The sequence below is a fragment of the Mchenga conophoros genome, unplaced genomic scaffold (genome assembly GCF_057382185.1).
Source record: "Mchenga conophoros isolate Kocher_MC1m ecotype Shallow Benthic unplaced genomic scaffold, M_conophoros_male_GT1.1 unmapped_scaffold_5, whole genome shotgun sequence".
NCBI lineage: Eukaryota > Metazoa > Chordata > Actinopteri > Cichliformes > Cichlidae > Mchenga > Mchenga conophoros.
The window spans coordinates 553,926-577,540 of NW_028182332.1; the positions used below are offsets into that span (position 1 = coordinate 553,926).

General features: G+C 49.6%; 1 protein-coding gene across 1 annotated transcript; it reads right to left on the minus strand.

The window, feature by feature from the left end:
• Positions 1–4,795: 4,795 nt before the first annotated feature.
• On the minus strand, positions 4,796–10,861 carry LOC146546200 (uncharacterized). The gene is made up of 8 exons (XM_085266619.1): positions 10,746–10,861; positions 9,871–10,477; positions 9,007–9,134; positions 8,638–8,702; positions 7,869–7,997; positions 7,525–7,640; positions 5,407–5,711; positions 4,796–4,877 (listed from the first exon to the last, which is right to left on the minus strand). Exons 2-5 carry the CDS (start codon positions 9,891–9,893, stop codon positions 7,908–7,910), a joined length of 306 nt encoding a protein of 101 aa, XP_085122745.1. The 5' UTR covers positions 9,894–10,477; positions 10,746–10,861; the 3' UTR covers positions 4,796–4,877; positions 5,407–5,711; positions 7,525–7,640; positions 7,869–7,907.
• Between the last annotated feature and the right edge of the window lie 12,754 nt (positions 10,862–23,615).

Below are 23,615 nucleotides of genomic sequence, written 5' to 3' on the forward strand. Positions count from 1 at the left end.
TATGGCTCAAGAACTGCTCCAAAATCGAATTACCACCTCATTCCTGAAAAGCAGGCAGTTTATGAAAGATTTTGAGAATATATCAGTGATTCTTGAGATAAGGGACAAAACATGTCCAAAGTTTCTGTCAACACCATCAGATTTTTTAAAAAGTACAAAAAAATCAGGAATTATTGTGGGTAACTTACACTGTGAGGACCCCTTTACCACTTCCTGTTTGATACACATGCCATGAGGTCACTGCTCTGGTGAGTTTTTTTAATTTTTATTTCATTTATTGCATACCTTTCTGATAAAACTCTGTGTCACAACCATAGTGCATCAACACCACAGTAGAGGCCATAAGCAACTGATGAACAACAAGATGGCATCTGTCAGAAAAACGTGCTATGAGAGAAAGTAGGGTATTTTGTCAGCACCATCAGGATTTTTGCCTGACGGTGTTGACCCTTTTTCTAATGATTTTGGCAAATGTCACAAAAGTGTCCTATTCACTAATTATATTAAGTTATTTTTATTACTATTTCAGTCATATTACTTCCTGTGCATTTTACTGATATTTCTGCTTTACAGATGTGTCGAATATTATGGAATTTGCCTGATCTTGAATCTCATAGTTAATGTATACTTTATTAATCCTGTAGGAAAATGCTTAGTCCTCTGCATTTAACCCATTTACTCAGTGAAGCAGTGGGCAGCTACCAATCCATGACCCGGGGAGCACTGTGTAGAGACGGTACCTTGCTCAAGGGTATCTCAGGATAGCCGCTGTTTGGTGGATTTGAACCCCCAACAGGGCTCTAGAGTGCGACCAAATTTTTCAGTGGTGCGACTAAAAAAAAATATTTGGTTGCACCTGTGCGACCAACTGTTCGGGTAGCAAAAAAAAAAAAAAAAAAAAATCTGCAACCTTCCCTGTGGTCAACAACAGACACACATTTTGTCCCTATCGTGGACTAAACCAATCAGAGATAGTAAGGGGCGGGACCTCTCTGATTGGCCGTGGTCCAGTTGAAAGTGCAGGTGGAAGTGGGAGGTGAGTAGCTTGAATAAAGCGATATCAATTCATTAAATCCTGAATCGACTTTTAAATATAACTGTGTTTTGCCAGAAACGCCAGATTCTCAGATTAAAGCTCACAAAACCATTTCAACAACAACCAAACAGCAAATCAGAGCAGGTACACGGACTCCACACAAAGACGTAAACACAGAGCGGACCCGACGCATCAGAATTAACTTTGTATTTCTCGGCTTTCTCACCCGACGGCCCGTAGACGGACACGCTGTCGGAGCTTAGCGAATCTGATGCGTCCGGTCCGCGATGTGTTTACGTCTTTTTGCGCTGATTCTGAGCTGCAGGTTTTGTCTCTCTCCAACCAAAATTCACCGAGCTGAATTTTGCTGTTTTGCTTCCACGACTATTAAAATCACATCCATGCACAGCTAGATTGGAGACGGCACAGTTTCCCGTCTCCAATCTCTGTTTTCTGTATTATTTATTCGCTTATTACCCACCAGTCTACCGTTGTTTACAGTGCTGTCGGCTACTGTCTTTTTCTTCAAGAAAGCCTATTTTTTCTGTTGTTCAATACTGAAGAAATTTAAACTTTATATGCAGAACATTGTAGAATATTTTTAAGGTTATCTGCTATAAAAAGCCAGACCAGGAAAATCTCCTTCATGTTTTTCTGTGTTTTATTCTCAGTTACTTTCACACAAAGGAATCTGCTGTGATGTTCACAATTCTGATGAAGTCAGTACTGATAAATGATCAGAATTATAATATTTCTGACTGTCTGAGGCTAAGTTGAATCGAATCGGGACTTTGAAAACCGGAATCGAATGGATTATAGAAATCAGTGATGATACCCAGCCCTAGTGAGCAGCCTGGGCACGACAGAAGTGGATGTAGCTGTAACAGGAAAAGAACTATTGCTAACTTTTCTGTTAAGTTAAGGCCTGATCCTTCTGAAATTCATAGCCAGTGCTCTGACACGGTGTCATCAATCTTTGAATGCTGAAAAAGCACAGTGTATCCAGAAAAACACATTATATTATATAAATTATTATAAAACTTGTGTGCGCCTAACTTTTGTGCCGGTACGCGTACGCCCATGGCAAAAAGTTAGTCTAGAGCCCTGCCCAACGATCATGGGGCAAACACTATCTACTGAGCTATCTCTGCCCCGAGAGCTGGTCTTTTAAGTGATGATGTATGAACCCTGCTTTCGGGTCCAAACTACTCTGTGTTTATTAAGGCTGTTGTGTTTTAACATGTTTTTATTCTTTTTTATCTTGTTCTATTTAATCTGAACAAGCCCCTAAAAACAGTCAGTGATCACTGTCAGCCTAACCATCGGGAACCCTCACGTTAACTTTTATCAAGTGGAAAAAAGTTTCACTGTGTTTATGTTACGCTAACATAGCTGTGTTGCTAGCAATCACGTAGCACATCATTATATACCAGCTAGTCCAACATCAGTAACCCTACAAACGCCAGTGCTGTTTAGTTTTGTCTTCATTTATGTTGGAAGTGATAGCAGAGCTGGTGTTAAGGTGGAAACCGGCGAGCTAACTTCTAACTCTGTTAAATTTCATATATTCTGTTTTCATGGATGCCTGGATGTTACACCTGGTAAAACAGCCACACTGATCATTTTATTAAAGATGAAAGAATTTAGACAGTTTGTAACTCTCAGTGATGCCGCAGAGTTCCTTTGACTTTGGGATCTGCAGCGGAGTTTGGACCTGGAAACGGCTAATGACATCAGACTTAAAGACCGGATAGCATTTCTGTTGCTTAATACATATGTGTTGTGAATATTCATCCTTAATATGTGTAAATGCATATGCTTCAGAAAAATTATAGCAATTACAAAATGGTACATTTCAGGCTAGAATAGCAAAGAGGAAGCTGTCAGTAGAGGAACAAAAGAGAAGGAACAGGGATGATCAAAAAATAAGTAGAGAAAAAATTAACAGCCAGCCTGAGTTTCTCATAAAGGGAAAGATGGAGAAATAGAGTGAAAGAGGGAAAAATAAAGAACATCAGTGATCTGAAAGGAAGAGAAAAAAGGCAGAAGAGAAGGTTTTGGAAACAAGCACAGAGAGTCAAAAGGAGAGAAAGTCCAGCAGCGTCTAAACACACAACCACAGAGTACTTTAGGAATCAAGGAGCAGTAGGCAGCTACTTGCTGGTGAACTATTAAGATGTAGAACTTGACATGTGCAAAAACAGAATTGTTATGATGTGTCTTGTGATATTACAAAGGTTGTTAAGGTTTAATGGTCATTTTGAAAGAAATAATATCCTGTTTTCTACTCATGTGTCACCACTTGTCAACTCCATAATATGGATTTTTTGTTTATTTTTCTGTTTTGAAGAACCATATATTTTCCTCCCTCATGATCTTCCAATAAAAATACGTAATTTTCTAAATAAATATGTAATTTTCACGCTGCTAAATATGATCGTTTCTTATGGAGATTAAATACAAGCTTCTGAAAATATGTATGACTGTAACTCTAATAATCCATGCATCCATCCATCCATTCGCTTCCGCTTATCCTTTTCAGGGTCGCGGGGGGCGCTGGAGCCTATCCCAGCTGTCATAGGGCGAAAGGCGGGGTACACCCTGGACAGGTCGCCAGTCTGTCGCAGGGCCAACATACAGGGACAGACAACCATTCACACTCACATTCACTCGCACATTCACACCTAGTGGCAATTTGGATTATCCAATTAACCTATCCCCACAAGCTTCATGTCTTTGGACGGTGGGAGGAAGCCGGAGTACCCGGAGGGAACCCATGCAAACACGGGGAGAACATGCAAACTCCACACAGAAAGACCCCGGCCTGATGTTGGAATTGAACTCAGGACCTTCTTGCTGTGCGGCAACAGTGCTAACCACCGTGCTGCCTAACTCTAATAATAAAAAGCCAAAACAATCTTACTTTTAAATGTGGTATAATTACTTTGAAAACATATGTGCATAAACAGTAGAACAGAGAAGCTGGTAATAGTCAAAATAGCTGAAACAACTTAATTTAAAATATATATTTTTACATTTCTTTGTGTCTAATGGTGTTGACTAAAACCTTGCACTTCTCCAGCAAAAACATGATTAAAAATTGTTACACCTGGCAGATTGTACCAAAACAAGGTGAGACAGCCAAAACTTTGTGTAACAATTATATGTAAATATGTCTTTAAGAGAGTAAAGAGAGGTTAGTTTATTTTGGAGTAGAGCTCCATTTATTAAGAAAAATTAAAAAAGACAGGAACACTCTTTAGAGGTTTGTGGGTGGCTCTCAAAAGAGCCGTTGTGGGGAAGTCACTCAGACTTCAAACAGGCTACTCCTTTGGTTGCCAAGACACGGCTCCCTCCGCCGAGAAGTGGGCCATGAACTTCTCCCCCACCAGGACAGCCTCTCTGGAGGAGTTGTTTGCTGCTACACGACCCAGGCCTTGCAACGGCTCCACCACAGTAGGTGCCACACCCCTCACAGCAGGTGCCACACCCCTCACAGCAGGTGCCACACCCCTCACAGCAGGTGCCCCTCTCTTGTCCAAACAGCACAGAAAATTGTGGAGAACACACGTTGCCTTCACACACTTCTCCGCAATTTCAGGACGGAGCTCCATGGAGCGCAGATACAACCTCTACTGTGAGGGAGAGAGGGAAGTTCCAGCGCTCCTGGAATCCCTCTGCAATGCACCGCCAGTCTTCAGTTGAAGGCACAGCCATGAAGTCGTCCACTAGACAGTCCCAGATGGACGTCGCTACCTGGGGGGTGATCTGGCTCACCAAGGACACGCCAACTCGAAAACTGAATGCGATGGTCCTGAAGGAGTCCTCGGTGGCAAGGAACCTGGACAAAATGCTGCAGTTACAAAATACATTATTCAAATTCCAAAATACTTTTGTGATGTCAGATTTAAATTACAAAACATAAATCTTACATAAAACCTTTTGTAATTACAAGGATAATTACATGATATATATTAGATATAATCTAAAACAGTCTGCTGGGATTATATACAAATATTCAACTATCCCAGAATTAAACCAGGTCTAAATAAAAAGAAAGGAGTGAGTATCACTACAAAGATTAACCCACAGTGGTCCTCATACCACAGTTTGATATCAGCAAACAGCGAGAGCATACATTGATATGACACCACAGCCATGCTATCATGCAAACACTGATAACGGCATAAATCGAATTACAGTAAATCGGGACTTGATGAGACCCGAGTATCACTAGAAATATTATAAACAGTCGTCTCCGTACCACAGCTTGCTATCAGTAAACACCGACAGCATTCATTGATAGCATAGCACATCCATGTTAGCACAGGTATCAATAAAGGACTACCGTATTAAACACTTTTACTAACCTCAGGGAGATGGACAGGCGCTCTGCAGGTGGGATTGAGCGTCTGTAGTTGGTGTCAAGGCGGGCAATGCTGGGACCAACGCGGGACAGCAGGTCCTCAAACTGGGCGAGTGAAAGACGGTGGTATTGCTGGAATCTGCCGTCATCCAGGCGCAGCTCCTGGAGCAAATGGTGAAACTCACCAAACTGCTCACGCGTCTGGAGGACCTGATGGACCCAGGTACGGCGAGGACGTCCTTAACGCCGCTGCTCTGCTCCTTTTTGGCTCCTACCTTAAAGCACACTGTGCGCTGTCGATCTTACGTGCTGCACAATAATGTTTAACATTTAGTATTTACTGTATATTCCCATAGATCATCATGGTGTTGTTTATTTTATTGCTCTAGTCTTCTTCTGCTTGTTTTCTTTTTTTCTTTCTCAACAGGTGATCCAGGAAAAAAAAAAAAAAAACCCCAACGTATTAGCCAGAGGTCCCTTTACTACGGTTCGGAGCCGCGGACCTGTTTTATTTACGAAATCACTGCAAAAAGTGCAGCCTTACCTAATGTGCACCTACTGTTACTCATTTATATTAAGATTTAAACATCTAGTTGGTGTTGGTATGGAGAGTAACCTTCGGTAATAGTAATAAATCACACAGCAATAGGATATTCATGTAGTTGTAAAGTATTCAGAATATGTTACTTCTATTATCTTTGGTGGAATACATTTTAAAATTAACACTGTCAACAGGTTAGCACCTCATACCACAGTGCAGCAAAGCAGTCTCATGAGCGCTGGGAAGGACACTTAAGGACACTTTAAGGAAAACTTAAACTGAAAGCGAGCCTTTATTTGGGCTGATGCAGAAGGGAGTAGGCAAAACATAACAGGGACTGAGACTGCAACTAACCAAAAACCTAAACTGGAAAAACACTAACCTGACTGAAAGGCATAACTATGATCACTGTGAACAGAATGCTGTGCAGATGCATGGAAACTGTGAACCAAGTGGCGTGACGAAAGAGACATGAACATGACCTGCACGGAACCTCATCGTGCGGCTGCATGAAAAACAACATAAACCAAATGGCAAACATGAACTGCACAGAATCCTGAAAAACACTTAACTTGACCGGGGGGAAGTACACAGACGACGCGACACAGACTGTATGAAACACAGAGACTAAATACACATGAGGGATGATCAGGGGAAGTGGCCACACATGGGAGCACAGCTGACACACATGAACCTAACGACAGGACAGGAGAAATGAAACTGAATACACTGACATTGAATACAGACTTTCAAAGTAAAACAGAAAACATGGAGATTAGACGTGACATGAACTTGACAAACAAAGAAAACTTGGACATGAAACATGGCAGAATGTAACTAGATAAACCGAAATGAAACTAGACTAAAAAGAATAACAAAACACCAAGAAACTCAGAATACTGGGTCACATGACCCAGGGCCATGACAATACGGAGGTGTTATCAGCTCAGTATTGAACAAGAAATATTAATGCTTCAAATTATTTGTCCTAAAGGATGCAAGCTATACAGAGTACTGCACATGTGACTTTGTGAACATACCTCATTAAATATAATTCGGACAGTTTTTTAACCTGAATATTTGCAACAAACAAAAAATATACAGAGTCAGTGCTAAAAAAATAATCAGAGGAAAAAATTAACATTTTAACTTAAGCTGCCAAGCGGAAGTAGTTGGTTTCAGTACATAAGTATCGGGCTTTGCTATTTAATCCGTAGCTATTGACTAATGAGGGGTTACTGAAGTGCCAGGTTTTTAAAAGTTGGCGTTAATGTCGTTCCACATGTGGAAAGCGACAGAAAACATGCTGCTGTTTGCACATATTTAATAATCAGCTCTGCACAGGAGCAGAAGCAGAGTCCAGCCTGTTGCTCTTACAGTATAATACTCATAAAGAAAGTACAGTAACCGTGGTTAGTCACTGAGCAGCCCGGTGCGTTTCTCTTGATTTCTTTAGTCAGGGTAAATTCATTCACCTGCACGGGTTAGCTAAACGAACTTTACAAAACAAGTTTCCCCGACAGCCGAGTGCTCACCTAAGGACCTAAGTTACGGATTAGCTTACACACACATTTAACTTACCGAAAATAATACGGTGGGGCCTCAGGTCCTCCTGTCTGGTAGTCCAATTTACTGAAGAACACCTCAGGCTGTCACTTTGAAATAGCCGGTAATGTAAACGCTGGACCTCTCAGCATCTGCCATTCCCGAACAGACACATGCAAGTTTGTCCGTGACTGCAGCCGCGCTGTACATTTATTTCAGTTTCAATATTTTTTTCAGTTTCAATATTTTTTTCGGTTTCATTTCAAGGTGGCATCGTTCTGATCCCATACACACACAAATCCTGATTTACAAGTACAAAATATTTATGACCACAATTTGAGCCCATATACTCTCTCTACCACAGCTGCCTTTGAACTTGCCTGGCCAGGTCTGAGTCCAGCTTTGCTACTCCTGCCAGGTCACATGACACAGGGGTGTGCTCTGATGTCAGCAGGCAGGTCAGTGGAGCCCTCTGGTGGTGGATATATGGCAGTGAAACAGGAGGAGGCCTGAGAACAGACAGCAGGCTTAACTAGCAGGACAAAGTAGCATGTAGTACTTGAAGGAGTCATCACAGCCAATCAGCTCTCAGGAAAATGGAACATCACATAAATATTTCTCTTCTTTGATTTTCATCAATGTATTTCCTTTGATAGATTTTCCGTCAACACTTCTGCTTGATTAGAAGCTCATAGGCAGTTCCTGTCACTCTACAATAAAACAATGTAAAGGCTGCCCTCTCTGCCCTCCCACTAGCTGACACAAGTAAACTGTGCTAAGATGCCCTACATGGACTAAGGTTCTTGGCCACACACATATAGATTTGCTTGGCTGTAGAAATCCATGCCATGAAGCTCCCAGCGCACATTTTTGATGCTTCTGTCTGTGGCAGAGCAGGTTTGGAGCTCTGCAGAGCCTTGGTGACTTTTACTGACTATGCACCCCTACCCATTTATTATGGGTAGGGGTGCATAGTCAACAAAATAGTTTTGTGTGTGTGTTTGTCTGTGTGAAGTTTTGATGTGTATGTGAAAAACACAATTTTGAAAACACTGGAAAAAGACCTCAAGACATGTTTTCCTTTACTTTCTATGAAACAAAAATTCCCACCAAGGCTTTTCAGTGTGAAATTTAGTGTATAGAAAATACCTGTGCCAGGTTGTCTCCATCTAGTGGTGAACATGGCCTCACCACTACATCAGGTGAGCTTTTCACTGTGCACAGTGACACAAAAGTCATTTAACAATTTTAAAAAAAGCAATGTTACAGATTCAGTAAGAACTGAAGTTTATCATAATCCTTCAAGTTTCACTCAGTAACAGCAGCTTTTTAATATTATTGGCTATATTTTAGAGTCACATTTATATGAAATGTCAAACAATCACAGAGTGACACTGAACTAAACAATCAATGCCATGTGAGTTGTTCTTGTTTGTTCTTTATCTCGGATTTATTGTAAGCAGCGGGAGTAAAAGCTAAAGAAAAATAGTAAAGATATGAATGAATCTCTGCTCTTACAGCTTTTATTGTGCCATAATGTCTGCTTTGAAACTGTCCTCTTGCTCGTCTCTTGGATGCTCACCTCTTCTTCACCTGTTCCTTTGACCAAACTGCTGCACTCTCGTTCTCTGCTCTCGCCTCCTCTTCTGGTTATAATTAGAATGCAGTTAGCATGTGCCAAACAAACTCCCCCCAAATCGATCATGTTTGATATGATGATGACGTTTTTAACATCTTATTTATGCACTTGTTGGGTGGGAAAGAGTAAACAAAGATGGGGCATAGAAGCAGAACTGATACGTGTGGAGGGACAGTAACTGTGTGTGTGTATGTGTAAGCATTTAAACACTGCAGAGAGTCAAATTAACAGTAACACTATTTTGTCTAAGTCCGCCATTGTAGAAATTCATTTCACCGAAACAATAACATGGCGCACAATGTGACAATAAATGTATAAAACACAAATTCTTACCTAGCAGGAGAATAAATAATCAGTATTTTAAGGCTACTGCATGTATAGATGTCACTGCTGGCTCACATAAGCTAGCTCTGAGACCCGCCAGAGTTTACGCCACAGTTGACTGTCGCGAAAGAGTCGTAAATCACCGGCATTGTAAAACTTAAAATGATTCCAGGGCATGTTATAAAACACCCAATAGATGTACTGGATATTAAACGGTATCAAATGACTAAATGAACACAGGGTTACAATTACATGCTCACGTCGTCACATCGAGAGTTTATTCATTAATCATCAGAGTTCAACAATGTTACATCCAGTTGAAAACAGCTTCACTAACGCCAGCAAAACAGGCTAACAGTATATAAGAGCACAAAACCAGCCGTGCTTATCAACAGCTCGACATATCCTCAACAACTCACCTCAGTATGTGTAACCCGTTCATGTGTTACGCCTGTTGTTCTTGCGTTGTGTTCTGGCGTGAAAGTAGGAGGCAGGAGACAGTACTGGGTCTTTGGCTCTTTACTGCACATCTGCAACACAGAAACATGTGTCTGATCTGTGTGTGTCACGCGACTGCCAGTACACCTCTCCTCCGGCCATGTTGAAAGGAGCTGTGTCTGCAGCTTCATTAACACTACAATAATATAATGAATCAAATACAACAAATTGTTTTAAAACATTAACTTAAGCTCTCAAAAACAAAAAGCACAAAATAAATAATATGTCACTGAAAAAAACATCAAAAACAACTTATAAGAACAATAAACAAAATAATTCAAAAACAAATAAACAGTCAGATAAATACAATTCAATAACCAGGACCCAATATTCTGGTACTTATAGTTCAAACATTATACTTCAGTACAATTATATTAATAACCGCCATCTAACAGGCAGTACAACACTGTACTTATAAAAACAATGAATGAAAGACTGCATCTCCAAAACATAAGAACATCTCCATACCTGCAACACAGAAATATGTGTCTGATCTGTGTGTGTCACGCGACTGCCAGTACACCTCTCCTGACGAAGGAAAAAAGAGTGCATGCTGTTAAAAAAAGACTGCCGCGAGTAGCCGCTAGCAATCAGGCTAACTTAGCATGCTAGCATTTTAGCTGCGTTCTCGGCTAAAACTCATAAGCGTATATTAGTGAACTCCGCCCTCCACAAAACTTATCCCGAATGAGTCTCTTAATGACAAACAAAAACGCGGCGGTTTGGCTGTATTCACATTGCAGCTTGGGATCTGAACAAACTTTAATTAGCTGAGAGCAACGTGGCAGTGACTTACCTCCGGCCATGCTGAAAGGAGCTGTGACCGGGGCACACATGCACGCGCCTACGTCACCACGCAGCGCACACACACATGAACGCACTATACACATATGCAGCATATTTATTTTACTTGGTTTTAGAGTTGGAGTATTTACATATTGATCTGAAATATTTTGCTGCTGAACAGCAGAGCTCCAAAGCGTCCCCCTGTAACCATGGTTACGCAGATGCATTCCGACTGTCACGTCACCGAGGAGAACCTGTTTCAAATGTATACCTGGATCAACCTGCAATCAGTTTGAAAAGTTTTCTGCTGAGATCCGCAGCTCGACTTCCTGGCACCCCGGGATAAGATGAGTTGCTGTGTTTTTCACGGAGAAAAAATAACGTCAGTGTTAGATGAAAAAAAAAAGATGCAAGCAGAAGAGGACAGCAGATTGAGAAGAGATTTCTTCAAACGGTAAGGAGCTTCTAACAAGTGATATCTGATGAGCTTAAAACTTAAATCTTAAATCTAATGTCCAGATTCATGCTAAACTTTTCTGATTACTCCGTGTATCTGCACCGTTAGACTTTTCATCGCCACTTTACGGTAACATACTGGCGTCACTGCTGCCAGCGTCATATCGTGACGCCGTGTTACGGTAGCTTACCTTTCTGCAGGATGATACCGTTTTTTGCTGGTGTGGTATAATACTCTTGGACAAATTATGGTAACGCACCGTAGCCTTTTTTACGGTATCTCACTGGCGACAGTTATGTCAGTGAGATACCGTTATGTCGTTATGTCGTAAATTACGTCAACAAAGTAACATCATACTGTGATTAATAAATTGGTATACTACCGTTTATTCACGGTATGTCACTGTAAGCCCGCTGCAAGGTAATAAACTGCAATATATTAACCAGTAACTTACCGTTATCACGCATCATCAGTACCAAAAATATTCATCTCTGCTAGAGGACACCGTGTCCTAACAGGCGGTCATTTACTCTTTTAAAAGGTCGTAATTTACCGTAATTTCAGTTAACAGTAACATACTGTAAGAGACTGGAGGGTTCCAAAAAAGTTGGATGGATGGATACACACACACACAAACACACACACACACACACACACACACACACACACACACACACACACACACAAAATATAATTCATGTGCTTTACACCACTTTATTTCAATTCTGATTCTTCCCTGCTGAAATACACATTTCCAAAATCAAAAACTGAAAAGAACTGAAAACATATTTTCATTGAGGAAGCACTTGTTTTTACTAAACCATGTAATCCATTATTTTCTCAGATGGTTGTACAAACAATAACAATATTATGTCATATCCATATCATGGCAGACAACACATGCTCAAGTGTTGGGTTTCCTTACTTATATTTTGTAGGGTCTCAAACCTACAATGTGAAGTGCCTTGGCATTCATTTTGTTGGCACCATACAAACAAACTGAATTGTAATGGATATAATATCAAGCTCCACACGTCTGCCTTTATATACACTTTGTCCAAAATACTGGCTCACACGACCAAATCATTGCACAAAACAGGGTCCACAAGGACATGGATGAGCGTGTGTGGTGTGAAGGAACTTGACTGACCTGCACTGAACCCTGATCTTGCTTTGTGGACTGAGTTCATTGATTTGTAGGGTGAGCCAATACATGTGACAATTAAAGTGTAAGTAGCTGAAATAATTTTTAACAAACGGGTAAAAGAAGGTTAGCACTGTTGCCACACAGCAAGAAGGTCCTGAGTTCAATTCCACCATCAGGTCTTTCTGTGTGGAGTTTGCATGTTCTCCCCGTGTTTGCGTGGGTTCTCTCCGGGTACTCCGGCTTCCTCCCACCGTCCAAAGACATGCAGCTTGTGGGGATAGGTTAATTGGATAATCCAAATTGCCACTAGGTGTGAATGTGCGAGTGAATGTGAGTGTGAATGGTTGTCTGTCCCTGTGTGTTGGCCCTGCGACAGACTGGCGACCTGTCCAGGGTGTACCCCGCCTTTCGCCCTATGACAGCTGGGATAGGCTCCAGCGACCCTGAAAAAGGATAAGCGGAAGTGAATGGATGGATGGATGGGTAAAAGAAGGGAAAAAAATCAAAACTGTTGCACTCAAAAAAACCTATTGGACAGAGACAGCGTCTTGCAAGATGGCGAGAGAGCTTGTCTTCATTGTTGCTCGTCTTGTGTAAATGTCCAGAAAGCATGGGCCATGGATCATCTGTGGAGACATGGGTAACAACACATTGGTCACTTAAATTATACAAGAAATTTACTAATTTCCCTAATTTGAAGTTCTCCACTCAAATTCAGTAAGCCACTGGAGGAAAGTTGTGACATGAGGGTTAATGTGAACAACCTTTCGCTTCACAGTGGTCCCAGTCTTCCTGCTTGTCCCAACCTTGGAGGTACATTTTGTTCCCTCTTCAGGGTTTATCCTTACAAAAAACCTTGCACCCGCTGACTCCTGGTATTCCAGGTTCAATACATAGAATGAACCAAAGAAGACTGACATTGCATCAGCACAGGTGTTCTCTTTGTCCAGCTCAACAATTACACGCCCCTCTGCACTCACCATCCAGCAGGTGGCGGTCATTGAACTTTGTCCTTAAATGTATAGGGGCAACATGTTGTCATTATGCAACATAAAATAATTTCAATACTTCACTTCTTCACACTGTCTAGATAGTCATAAAGCAAATACCTACGTACAGTTAATTATTAATGGCCTTGTGTACATAGGTCCATTTTAACATATTATAATTGTATATAATTGGGAATTATTCTGCACATTAAACACACCTAACAAAGAGTCAGCCCAGTTAAAGTACCGGAGGTGAATCAACTGTATGGTTATTTTGGAGTTTATAGTTTGTGCTGCTGTTAAACTTTACAGTATTGACTTCAGTATTTCTGCTGTTGGTGTAGCTAGACTACTGTTGATCAGTAATATGTAATGTGAAATTTGATATTGTTACTTTGCTGGATTCACTGAGACACATGTCCAACAACCTTGGTTTATAAAGGAAATTACAGAAATTTGAGCTAACAAAACAGAGACTGGATACCTGTGTCCACGAAAAGCTCCTGTGCCAAACAGAAATTCTAATATGGTCTAATCAGCTCTATGTCATAAATGACTTCTTACCAAGCATAATCAGCCTTGGGGTGCTTGGCAGGCTTTTAACATGCAAACTGAACAATATAAATTTGTGTGCACTGAAGCCACAAATTTCGGGGCCTGGGGAGCGGACACCCGCACAAAGGGTGGCCAGGCGGCCCGGTCCGGGTTTTTTCTTCTTTTCTTCTTTCTTTCACACGCCTGGTGGGCGGTGCCACCCGATCACAAGGGCTGGCAAGGCTTTCGTAGCCTGGGGAGCGGACACCCGCACAAAGGGTGGCCAGGCGGCCCGGTCCGGGTTTTTTCTTCTTTTCTTCTTTCTTTCACACGCCTGGTGGGCGGTGCCACCCGATCACAAGGGCTGGCAAGGCTTACGTAGCCTGGGGAGCGGACACCCTCACAAAGGGTGGCCAGGCGGCCCGGTCCGGGTTTTTTCTTCTTTTCTTCTTTCTTTCACACGCCTGGTGGGCGGTGCCACCCGATCACAAGGGCTGGCAAGGCTTTCGGAGCCTGGGGAGCGGACACCCGCACAAAGGGTGGCCAGGCGGCCCGGTCCGGGTTTTTTCTTCTTTTCTTCTTTCTTTCACACGCCTGGTGGGCGGTGCCACCCGATCACAAGGGCTGGCAAGGCTTTCGGAGCCTGGGGAGCGGACACCCTCACAAAGGGTGGCCAGGCGGCCCGGTCCGGGTTTTTTCTTCTTTTCTTCTTTCTTTCACACGCCTGGTGGGCGGTGCCACCCGATCACAAGGGCTGGCAAGGCTTTCGGAGCCTGGGGAGCGGACACCCTCACAAAGGGTGGCCAGGCGGCCCGGTCCGGGTTTTTTCTTCTTTTCTTCTTTCTTTCACACGCCTGGTGGGCGGTGCCACCCGATCACAAGGGCTGGCAAGGCTTTCGGAGCCTGGGGAGAGGACACCCGCACAAAGGGTGGCCAGGCGGCCCGGTCCGGGTTTTTTCTTCTTTTCTTCTTTCTTTCACGCGCCTGGTGGGCGGTGCCACCCGATCACAAGGGTTGGCAAGGCTTTCGGAGCCTGGGGAGCGGACACCCGCACAAAGGGTGGCCAAGCGGCCCGGTCCGGGTTTTTTCTTCTTTTCTTCTTTCTTTCACGCGCCTGGTGGGCGGTGCCACCCGATCACAAGGGCTGGCAAGGCTTTCGGAGCCTGGGGAGCGGACACCCTCACAAAGGGTGGCCAGGCGGCCTGGTCCGGGTTTTTTCTTCTTTTCTTCTTTCTTTCACACGCCTGGTGGGCGGTGCCACCTGATCACAAGGGCTGGCAAGGCTTTCGGAGCCTGGGGAGCGAACACCCGCACAAAGGGTGGCCAGGCGGCCCGGTCCGGGTTTTTTCTTCTTTTCTTCTTTCTTTCACACGCCTGGTGGGCGGTGCCACCCGATCACAAGGGCTGGCAAGGCTTTCGGAGCCTGGGGAGCGGACACCCTCACAAAGGGTGGCCAGGCGGCCCGGTCCGGGTTTTTTCTTCTTTTCTTCTTTCTTTCACACGCCTGGTGGGCGGTGCCACCCGATCACAAGGGCTGGCAAGGCTTTCGTAGCCTGGGGAGCGGACACCCGCACAAAGGGTGGCCAGGCGGCCCGGTCCGGGTTTTTTCTTCTTTTCTTCTTTCTTTCACGCGCCTGGTGGGCGGTGCCACCCGATCACAAGGGCTGGCAAGGCTTTCGGAGCCTGGGGAGCGGACACCCTCACAAAGGGTGGCCAGGCGGCCCGGTCCGGGTTTTTTCTTCTTTTCTTCTTTCTTTCACGCGCCTGGTGGGCGGTGCCACCACATCACAAGGGCTGGCAAGGCTTTCGGAGCCTGGGGAGCGGACACCCGCACAAAGGGTGGCCAGGCGGCCCGGTCCGGGTTTTTTCTTCTTTTCTTCTTTCTTTCACGCGCCTGGTGGGCGGTGCCACCCGATCACAAGGGCTGGCAAGGCTTTCGGAGCCTGGGGAGCGAACACCCGCACAAAGGGTGGCCAGGCGGCCCGGTCCGGGTTTTTTCTTCTTTTCTTCTTTCTTTCACACGCCTGGTGGGCGGTGCCACCCGATCACAAGGGCTGGCAAGGCTTTCGGAGCCTGGGGAGCGAACACCCGCACAAAGGGTGGCCAGGCGGCCCGGTCCGGGTTTTTTCTTCTTTTCTTCTTTCTTTCACACGCCTGGTGGGCGGTGCCACCCGATCACAAGGGCTGGCAAGGCTTTCGGAGCCTGGGGAGCGGACACCCTCACAAAGGGTGGCCAGGCGGCCCGGTCCGGGTTTTTTCTTCTTTTCTTCTTTCTTTCACGCGCCTGGTGGGCGGTGCCACCCGATCACAAGGGCTGGCAAGGCTTTCGGAGCCTGGGGAGCGGACACCCTCACAAAGGGTGGCCAGGCGGCCCGGTCCGGGTTTTTTCTTCTTTTCTTCTTTCTTTCACGCGCCTGGTGGGCGGTGCCACCACATCACAAGGGCTGGCAAGGCTTTCGGAGCCTGGGGAGCGGACACCCGCACAAAGGGTGGCCAGGCGGCCCGGTCCGGGTTTTTTCTTCTTTTCTTCTTTCTTTCACACGCCTGGTGGGCGGTGCCACCCGATCACAAGGGCTGGCAAGGCTTTCGGAGCCTGGGGAGCGAACACCCGCACAATGGGTGGCCAGGCGGCCCGGTCCGGGTTTTCTCTTCTTTTCTTCTTTCTTTCACACGCCTGGTGGGCGGTGCCACCCGATCACAAGGGCTGGCAAGGCTTTCGGAGCCTGGGGAGCGAACACCCGCACAAAGGGTGGCCAGGCGGCCCGGTCCGGGTTTTTTCTTCTTTTCTTCTTTCTTTCACACACCTGGTGGGCGGTGCCACCCGATCACAAGGGCTGGCAAGGCTTTCGGAGCCTGGGGAGCGGACACCCTCACAAAGGGTGGCCAGGCGGCCCGGTCTGGGTTTTTTCTTCTTTTCTTCTTTCTTTCACACGCCTGGTGGGCGGTGCCACCCGATCACAAGGGCTGGCAAGGCTTTCGGAGCCTGGGGAGCGGACACCCGCACAAAGGGTGGCCAGGCGGCCCGGTCCGGGTTTTTTCTTCTTTTCTTCTTTCCTTCACACGCCTGGTGGGCGGTGCCACCCGATCACAAGGGCTGGCAAGGCTTTCGGAGCCTGGGGAGCGGACACCCGCACAAAGGGTGGCCAGGCGGCCCGGTCCGGGTTTTTTCTTCTTTTCTTCTTTCTTTCACATGCCTGGTGGGCGGTGCCACCCGATCACAAGGGCTGGCAAGGCTTTCGTAGCCTGGGGAGCGGACACCCGCACAAAGGGTGGCCAGGCGGCCCGGTCCGGGTTTTTTCTTCTTTTCTTCTTTCTTTCACACGCCTGGTGGGCAGTGCCACCCGATCACAAGGGCTGGCAAGGCTTTCGGAGCCTGGGGAGCGGACACCCTCACAAAGGGTGGCCAGGCGGCCCGGTCCGGGTTTTTTCTTCTTTTCTTCTTTCTTTCACACGCCTGGTGGGCGGTGCCACCCCATCACAAGGGCTGGCAAGGCTTTCGGAGCCTGGGGAGCGGACACCCGCACAAAGGGTGGCCAGGCGGCCCGGTCCGGGTTTTTTCTTCTTTTCTTCTTTCTTTCACACGCCTGGTGGGCGGTGCCACCCCATCACAAGGGCTGGCAAGGCTTTCGGAGCCTGGGGAGCGGACACCCGCACAAAGGGTGGCCAGGCGGCCCGGTCCGGGTTTTTTCTTCTTTTCTTCTTTCTTTCACACGCCTGGTGGGCGGTGCCACCCGATCACAAGGGCTGGCAAGGCTTTCGGAGCCTGGGGAGCGGACACCCTCACAAAGGGTGGCCAGGCGGCCCGGTCCGGGTTTTTTCTTCTTTTCTTCTTTCTTTCACACGCCTGGTGGGCGGTGCCACCCGATCACAAGGGCTGGCAAGGCTTTCGGAGCCTGGGGAGCGGACACCCTCACAAAGGGTGGCCAGGCGGCCCGGTCCGGGTTTTTTCTTCTTTTCTTCTTTCTTTCACACGCCTGGTGGGCGGTGCCACCCGATCACAAGGGCTGGCAAGGCTTTCGGAGCCTGGGGAGCGGACACCCTCACAAAGGGTGGCCAGGCGGCCCGGTCCGGGTTTTTTCTTCTTTTCTTCTTTCTTTCACACGCCTGGTGGGCGGTGCCACCCGATCACAAGGGCTGGCAAGGCTTTCGGAGCCTGGGGAGCGGACACCCACACAAAGGGTGGCCAGGCGGCCCGGTCCGGGTTTTTTCTTCTTTTCTTCTTTCTTTCACGTGCCTGGTGGGCGGTGCCACCCGATCACAAGGGCTGGCAAGGCTTTCGGAGCCCGGGGAGCGGACACCCGCACAAAGGGTGGCCAGGCGGCCCGGTCCGGGTTTTTTCTTCTTTTCTTCTTTCTTTCACGCGCCTGGTGGGCGGTGCCACCCGATCACAAGGGCTGGCAGGCTTTCGGAGCCTGGGGAGCGGACACCCGCACAAAGGGTGGCCAGGCGGCCCGGTCCGGGTTTTTTCTTCTTTTCTTCTTTCTTTCACGCGCCTGGTGGGCGGTGCCACCCGATCAGAAGGGCTGGCAAGGCTTTCGGAGCCTGGGGAGCGGACACCCGCACAAAGGGTGGCCAGGCGGCCCGGTCCGGGTTTTTTCTTCTTTTCTTCTTTCTTTCACACGCCTGGTGGGCGGTGCCACCCGATCACAAGGGCTGGCAAGGCTTTCGGAGCCTGGGGAGCGGACACCCGCACAAAGGGTGGCCAGGCGGCCCGGTCCGGGTTTTTTCTTCTTTTCTTCTTTCTTTCACACGCCTGGTGGGCGGTGCCACCCGGTCACAAGGGCTGGCAAGGCTTTCGTAGCCTGGGGAGCGGACACCCGCACAAAGGGTGGCCAGGCGGCCCGGTCCGGGTTTTTTCTTCTTTTCTTCTTTCTTTCACGCGCCTGGTGGGCGGTGCCACCCGATCACAAGGGCTGGCAAGGCTTTCGGAGCCTGGGGAGCGGACACCCGCACAAAGGGTGGCCAGGCGGCCCGGTCCGGGTTTTTTCTTCTTTCTTTCACACGCCTGGTGGGCGGTGCCACCCGATCACAAGGGCTGGCAAGGCTTTCGGAGCCTGGGGAGCGGACACCCTCACAAAGGGTGGCCAGGTGGCCCGGTCCGGGTTTTTTCTTCTTTTCTTCTTTCTTTCACACGCCTGGTGGGCGGTGCCACCCCATCACAAGGGCTGGCAAGGCTTTCGGAGCCTGGGGAGCGGACACCCGCACAAAGGGTGGCCAGGCGGCCCGGTCCGGGTTTTTTCTTCTTTTCTTCTTTCTTTCACACGCCTGGTGGGCGGTGCCAACTGATCACAAGGGCTGGCAAGGCTTTCGGAGCCTGGGGAGCGGACACCCTCACAAAGGGTGGCCAGGCGGCCCGGTCCGGGTTTTTTCTTCTTTCTTTCTTTCACACGCCTGGTGGGCGGTGCCACCCGATCACAAGGGCTGGCAAGGCTTTCGGAGCCTGGGGAGCGGACACCCGCACAAAGGGTGGCCAGGCGGCCCGGTCCGGGTTTTTTCTTCTTTTCTTCTTTCTTTCACACGCCTGGTGGGCGGTGCCACCCGATCACAAGGGCTGGCAAGGCTTTCGGAGCCTGGGGAGCGGACACCCGCACAAAGGGTGGCCAGGCGGCCCGGTCCGGGTTTTTTCTTCTTTTCTTCTTTCTTTCACGCGCCTGGTGGGCGGTGCCACCACATCACAAGGGCTGGCAAGGCTTTCGGAGCCTGGGGAGCGGACACCCGCACAAAGGGTGGCCAGGCGGCCCGGTCCGGGTTTTTTCTTCTTTCTTTCACACGCCTGGTGGGCGGTGCCACCCGATCACAAGGGCTGGCAAGGCTTTCGGAGCCTGGGGAGCGGACACCCGCACAAAGGGTGGCCAGGCGGCCCGGTCCGGGTTTTTTCTTCTTTTCTTCTTTCTTTCACACGCCTGGTGGGCGGTGCCACCCGATCACAAGGGCTGGCAAGGCTTTCGGAGCCTGGGGAGCGGACACCCGCACAAAGGGTGGCCAGGCGGCCCGGTCCGGGTTTTTTCTTCTTTTCTTATTTCTTTCACACGCCTGGTGGGCGGTGCCACCCGATCACAAGGGCTGGCAAGGCTTTCGGAGCCTGGGGAGCGGACACCCTCACAAATGGTGGCCAGGCGGCCCGGTCCGGGTTTTTTCTTCTTTTCTTCTTTCTTTCACACGCCTGGTGGGTGGTGCCACCCCATCACAAGGGCTGGCAAGGCTTTCGGAGCCTGGGGAGCGGACACCCGCACAAAGGGTGGCCAGGCGGCCCGTTCCGGGTTTTTTCTTCTTTTCTTCTTTCTTTCACACGCCTGGTGGGCGGTGCCACCCGATCACAAGGGCTGGCAAGGCTTTCGTAGCCTGGGGAGCGGACACCCTCACAAAGGGTGGCCAGGCGGCCCGGTCCGGGTTTTTTCTTCTTTTCTTCTTTCTTTCACACGCCTGGTGGGCGGTGCCACCCGATCACAAGGGCTGGCAAGGCTTTCGGAGCCTGGGGAGCGGACACCCTCACAAAGGGTGGCCAGGCGGCCCGGTCCGGGTTTTTTCTTCTTTTCTTCTTTCTTTCACACGCCTGGTGGGCGGTGCCACCCCATCACAAGGGCTGGCAAGGCTTTCGGAGCCTGGGGAGCGGACACCCGCACAAAGGGTGGCCAGGCGGCCCGGTCCGGGTTTTTTCTTCTTTTCTTCTTTCTTTCACACGCCTGGTGGGCGGTGCCAACCGATCACAAGGGCTGGCAAGGCTTTCGGAGCCTGGGGAGCGGACACCCTCACAAAGGGTGGCCAGGCGGCCCGGTCCGGGTTTTTTCTTCTTTCTTTCTTTCACACGCCTGGTGGGCGGTGCCACCCGATCACAAGGGCTGGCAAGGCTTTCGGAGCCTGGGGAGCGGACACCCGCACAAAGGGTGGCCAGGCGGCCCGGTCCGGGTTTTTTCTTCTTTTCTTCTTTCTTTCACACGCCTGGTGGGCGGTGCCACCCGATCACAAGGGCTGGCAAGGCTTTCGGAGCCTGGGGAGCGGACACCCGCACAAAGGGTGGCCAGGCGGCCCGGTCCGGGTTTTTTCTTCTTTTCTTCTTTCTTTCACACGCCTGGTGGGCGGTGCCAACCGATCACAAGGGCTGGCAAGGCTTTCGGAGCCTGGGGAGCGGACACCCTCACAAAGGGTGGCCAGGCGGCCCGGTCCGGGTTTTTTCTTCTTTCTTTCTTTCACACGCCTGGTGGGCGGTGCCACCCGATCACAAGGGCTGGCAAGGCTTTCGGAGCCTGGGGAGCGGACACCCGCACAAAGGGTGGCCAGGCGGCCCGGTCCGGGTTTTTTCTTCTTTTCTTCTTTCTTTCACACGCCTGGTGGGCGGTGCCACCCGATCACAAGGGCTGGCAAGGCTTTCGGAGCCTGGGGAGCGGACACCCGCACAAAGGGTGGCCAGGCGGCCCGGTCCGGGTTTTTTCTTCTTTTCTTCTTTCTTTCACGCGCCTGGTGGGCGGTGCCACCCGATCAGAAGGGCTGGCAAGGCTTTCGGAGCCTGGGGAGCGGACACCCGCACAAAGGGTGGCCAGGCGGCCCGGTCCGGGTTTTTTCTTCTTTCTTTCACACGCCTGGTGGGCGGTGCCACCCGATCACAAGGGCTGGCAAGGCTTTCGGAGCCTGGGGAGCGGACACCCGCACAAAGGGTGGCCAGGCGGCCCGGTCCGGGTTTTTTCTTCTTTTCTTCTTTCTTTCACACGCCTGGTGGGCGGTGCCACCCGATCACAAGGGCTGGCAAGGCTTTCGGAGCCTGGGGAGCGGACACCCTCACAAAGGGTGGCCAGGTGGCCCGGTCCGGGTTTTTTCTTCTTTTCTTCTTTCTTTCACACGCCTGGTGGGCGGTGCCACCCGATCACAAGGGCTGGCAAGGCTTTCGGAGCCTGGGGAGCGGACACCCGCACAAAGGGTGGCCAGGCGGCCCGGTCCGGGTTTTTTCTTCTTTTCTTCTTTCTTTCACGCGCCTGGTGGGCGGTGCCACCCGATCAGAAGGGCTGGCAAGGCTTTCGGAGCCTGGGGAGCGGACACCCGCACAAAGGGTGGCCAGGCGGCCCGGTCCGGGTTTTTTCTTCTTTCTTTCACACGCCTGGTGGGCGGTGCCACCCGATCACAAGGGCTGGCAAGGCTTTCGTAGCCTGGGGAGCGGACACCCTAACAAAGGGTGGCCAGGCGGCCCGGTCCGGGTTTTTTCTTCTTTTCTTCTTTCTTTCACACGCCTGGTGGGCGGTGCCACCCGATCACAAGGGCTGGCAAGGCTTTCGTAGCCTGGGGAGCGGACACCCTAACAAAGGGTGGCCAGGCGGCCCGGTCCGGGTTTTTTCTTCTTTTCTTCTTTCTTTCACACGCCTGGTGGGCGGTGCCACCCGATCACAAGGGCTGGCAAGGCTTTCGGAGCCTGGGGAGCGGACACCCGCACAAAGGGTGGCCAGGCGGCCCGGTCCGGGTTTTTTCTTCTTTTCTTCTTTCTTTCACGCGCCTGGTGGGCGGTGCCACCCGATCACAAGGGCTGGCAAGGCTTTCGGAGCCTGGGGAGCGGACACCCGCACAAAGGGTGGCCAGGCGGCCCGGTCCGGGTTTTTTCTTCTTTCTTTCACACGCCTGGTGGGCGGTGCCACCCGATCACAAGGGCTGGCAAGGCTTTCGGAGCCTGGGGAGCGGACACCCTCACAAAGGGTGGCCAGGCGGCCCGGTCCGGGTTTTTTCTTCTTTTCTTCTTTCTTTCACACGCCTGGTGGGCGGTGCCACCCGATCACAAGGGCTGGCAAGGCTTTCGTAGCCTGGGGAGCGGACACCCTAACAAAGGGTGGCCAGGCGGCCCGGTCCGGGTTTTTTCTTCTTTTCTTCTTTCTTTCACACGCCTGGTGGGCGGTGCCACCCGATCACAAGGGCTGGCAAGGCTTTCGGAGCCTGGGGAGCGGACACCCGCACAAAGGGTGGCCAGGCGGCCCGGTCCGGGTTTTTTCTTCTTTTCTTCTTTCTTTCACACGCCTGGTGGGCGGTGCCACCCCATCACAAGGGCTGGCAAGGCTTTCGGAGCCTGGGGAGCGGACACCCGCACAAAGGGTGGCCAGGCGGCCCGTTCCGGGTTTTTTCTTCTTTTCTTCTTTCTTTCACACGCCTGGTGGGCGGTGCCACCCGATCACAAGGGCTGGCAAGGCTTTCGTAGCCTGGGGAGCGGACACCCTCACAAAGGGTGGCCAGGCGGCCCGGTCCGGGTTTTTTCTTCTTTTCTTCTTTCTTTCACACGCCTGGTGGGCGGTGCCACCCGATCACAAGGGCTGGCAAGGCTTTCGGAGCCTGGGGAGCGGACACCCTCACAAAGGGTGGCCAGGTGGCCCGGTCCGGGTTTTTTCTTCTTTTCTTCTTTCTTTCACACGCCTGGTGGGCGGTGCCACCCCATCACAAGGGCTGGCAAGGCTTTCGGAGCCTGGGGAGCGGACACCCGCACAAAGGGTGGCCAGGCGGCCCGGTCCGGGTTTTTTCTTCTTTTCTTCTTTCTTTCACACGCCTGGTGGGCGGTGCCAACCGATCACAAGGGCTGGCAAGGCTTTCGGAGCCTGGGGAGCGGACACCCTCACAAAGGGTGGCCAGGCGGCCCGGTCCGGGTTTTTTCTTCTTTCTTTCTTTCACACGCCTGGTGGGCGGTGCCACCCGATCACAAGGGCTGGCAAGGCTTTCGGAGCCTGGGGAGCGGACACCCGCACAAAGGGTGGCCAGGCGGCCCGGTCCGGGTTTTTTCTTCTTTTCTTC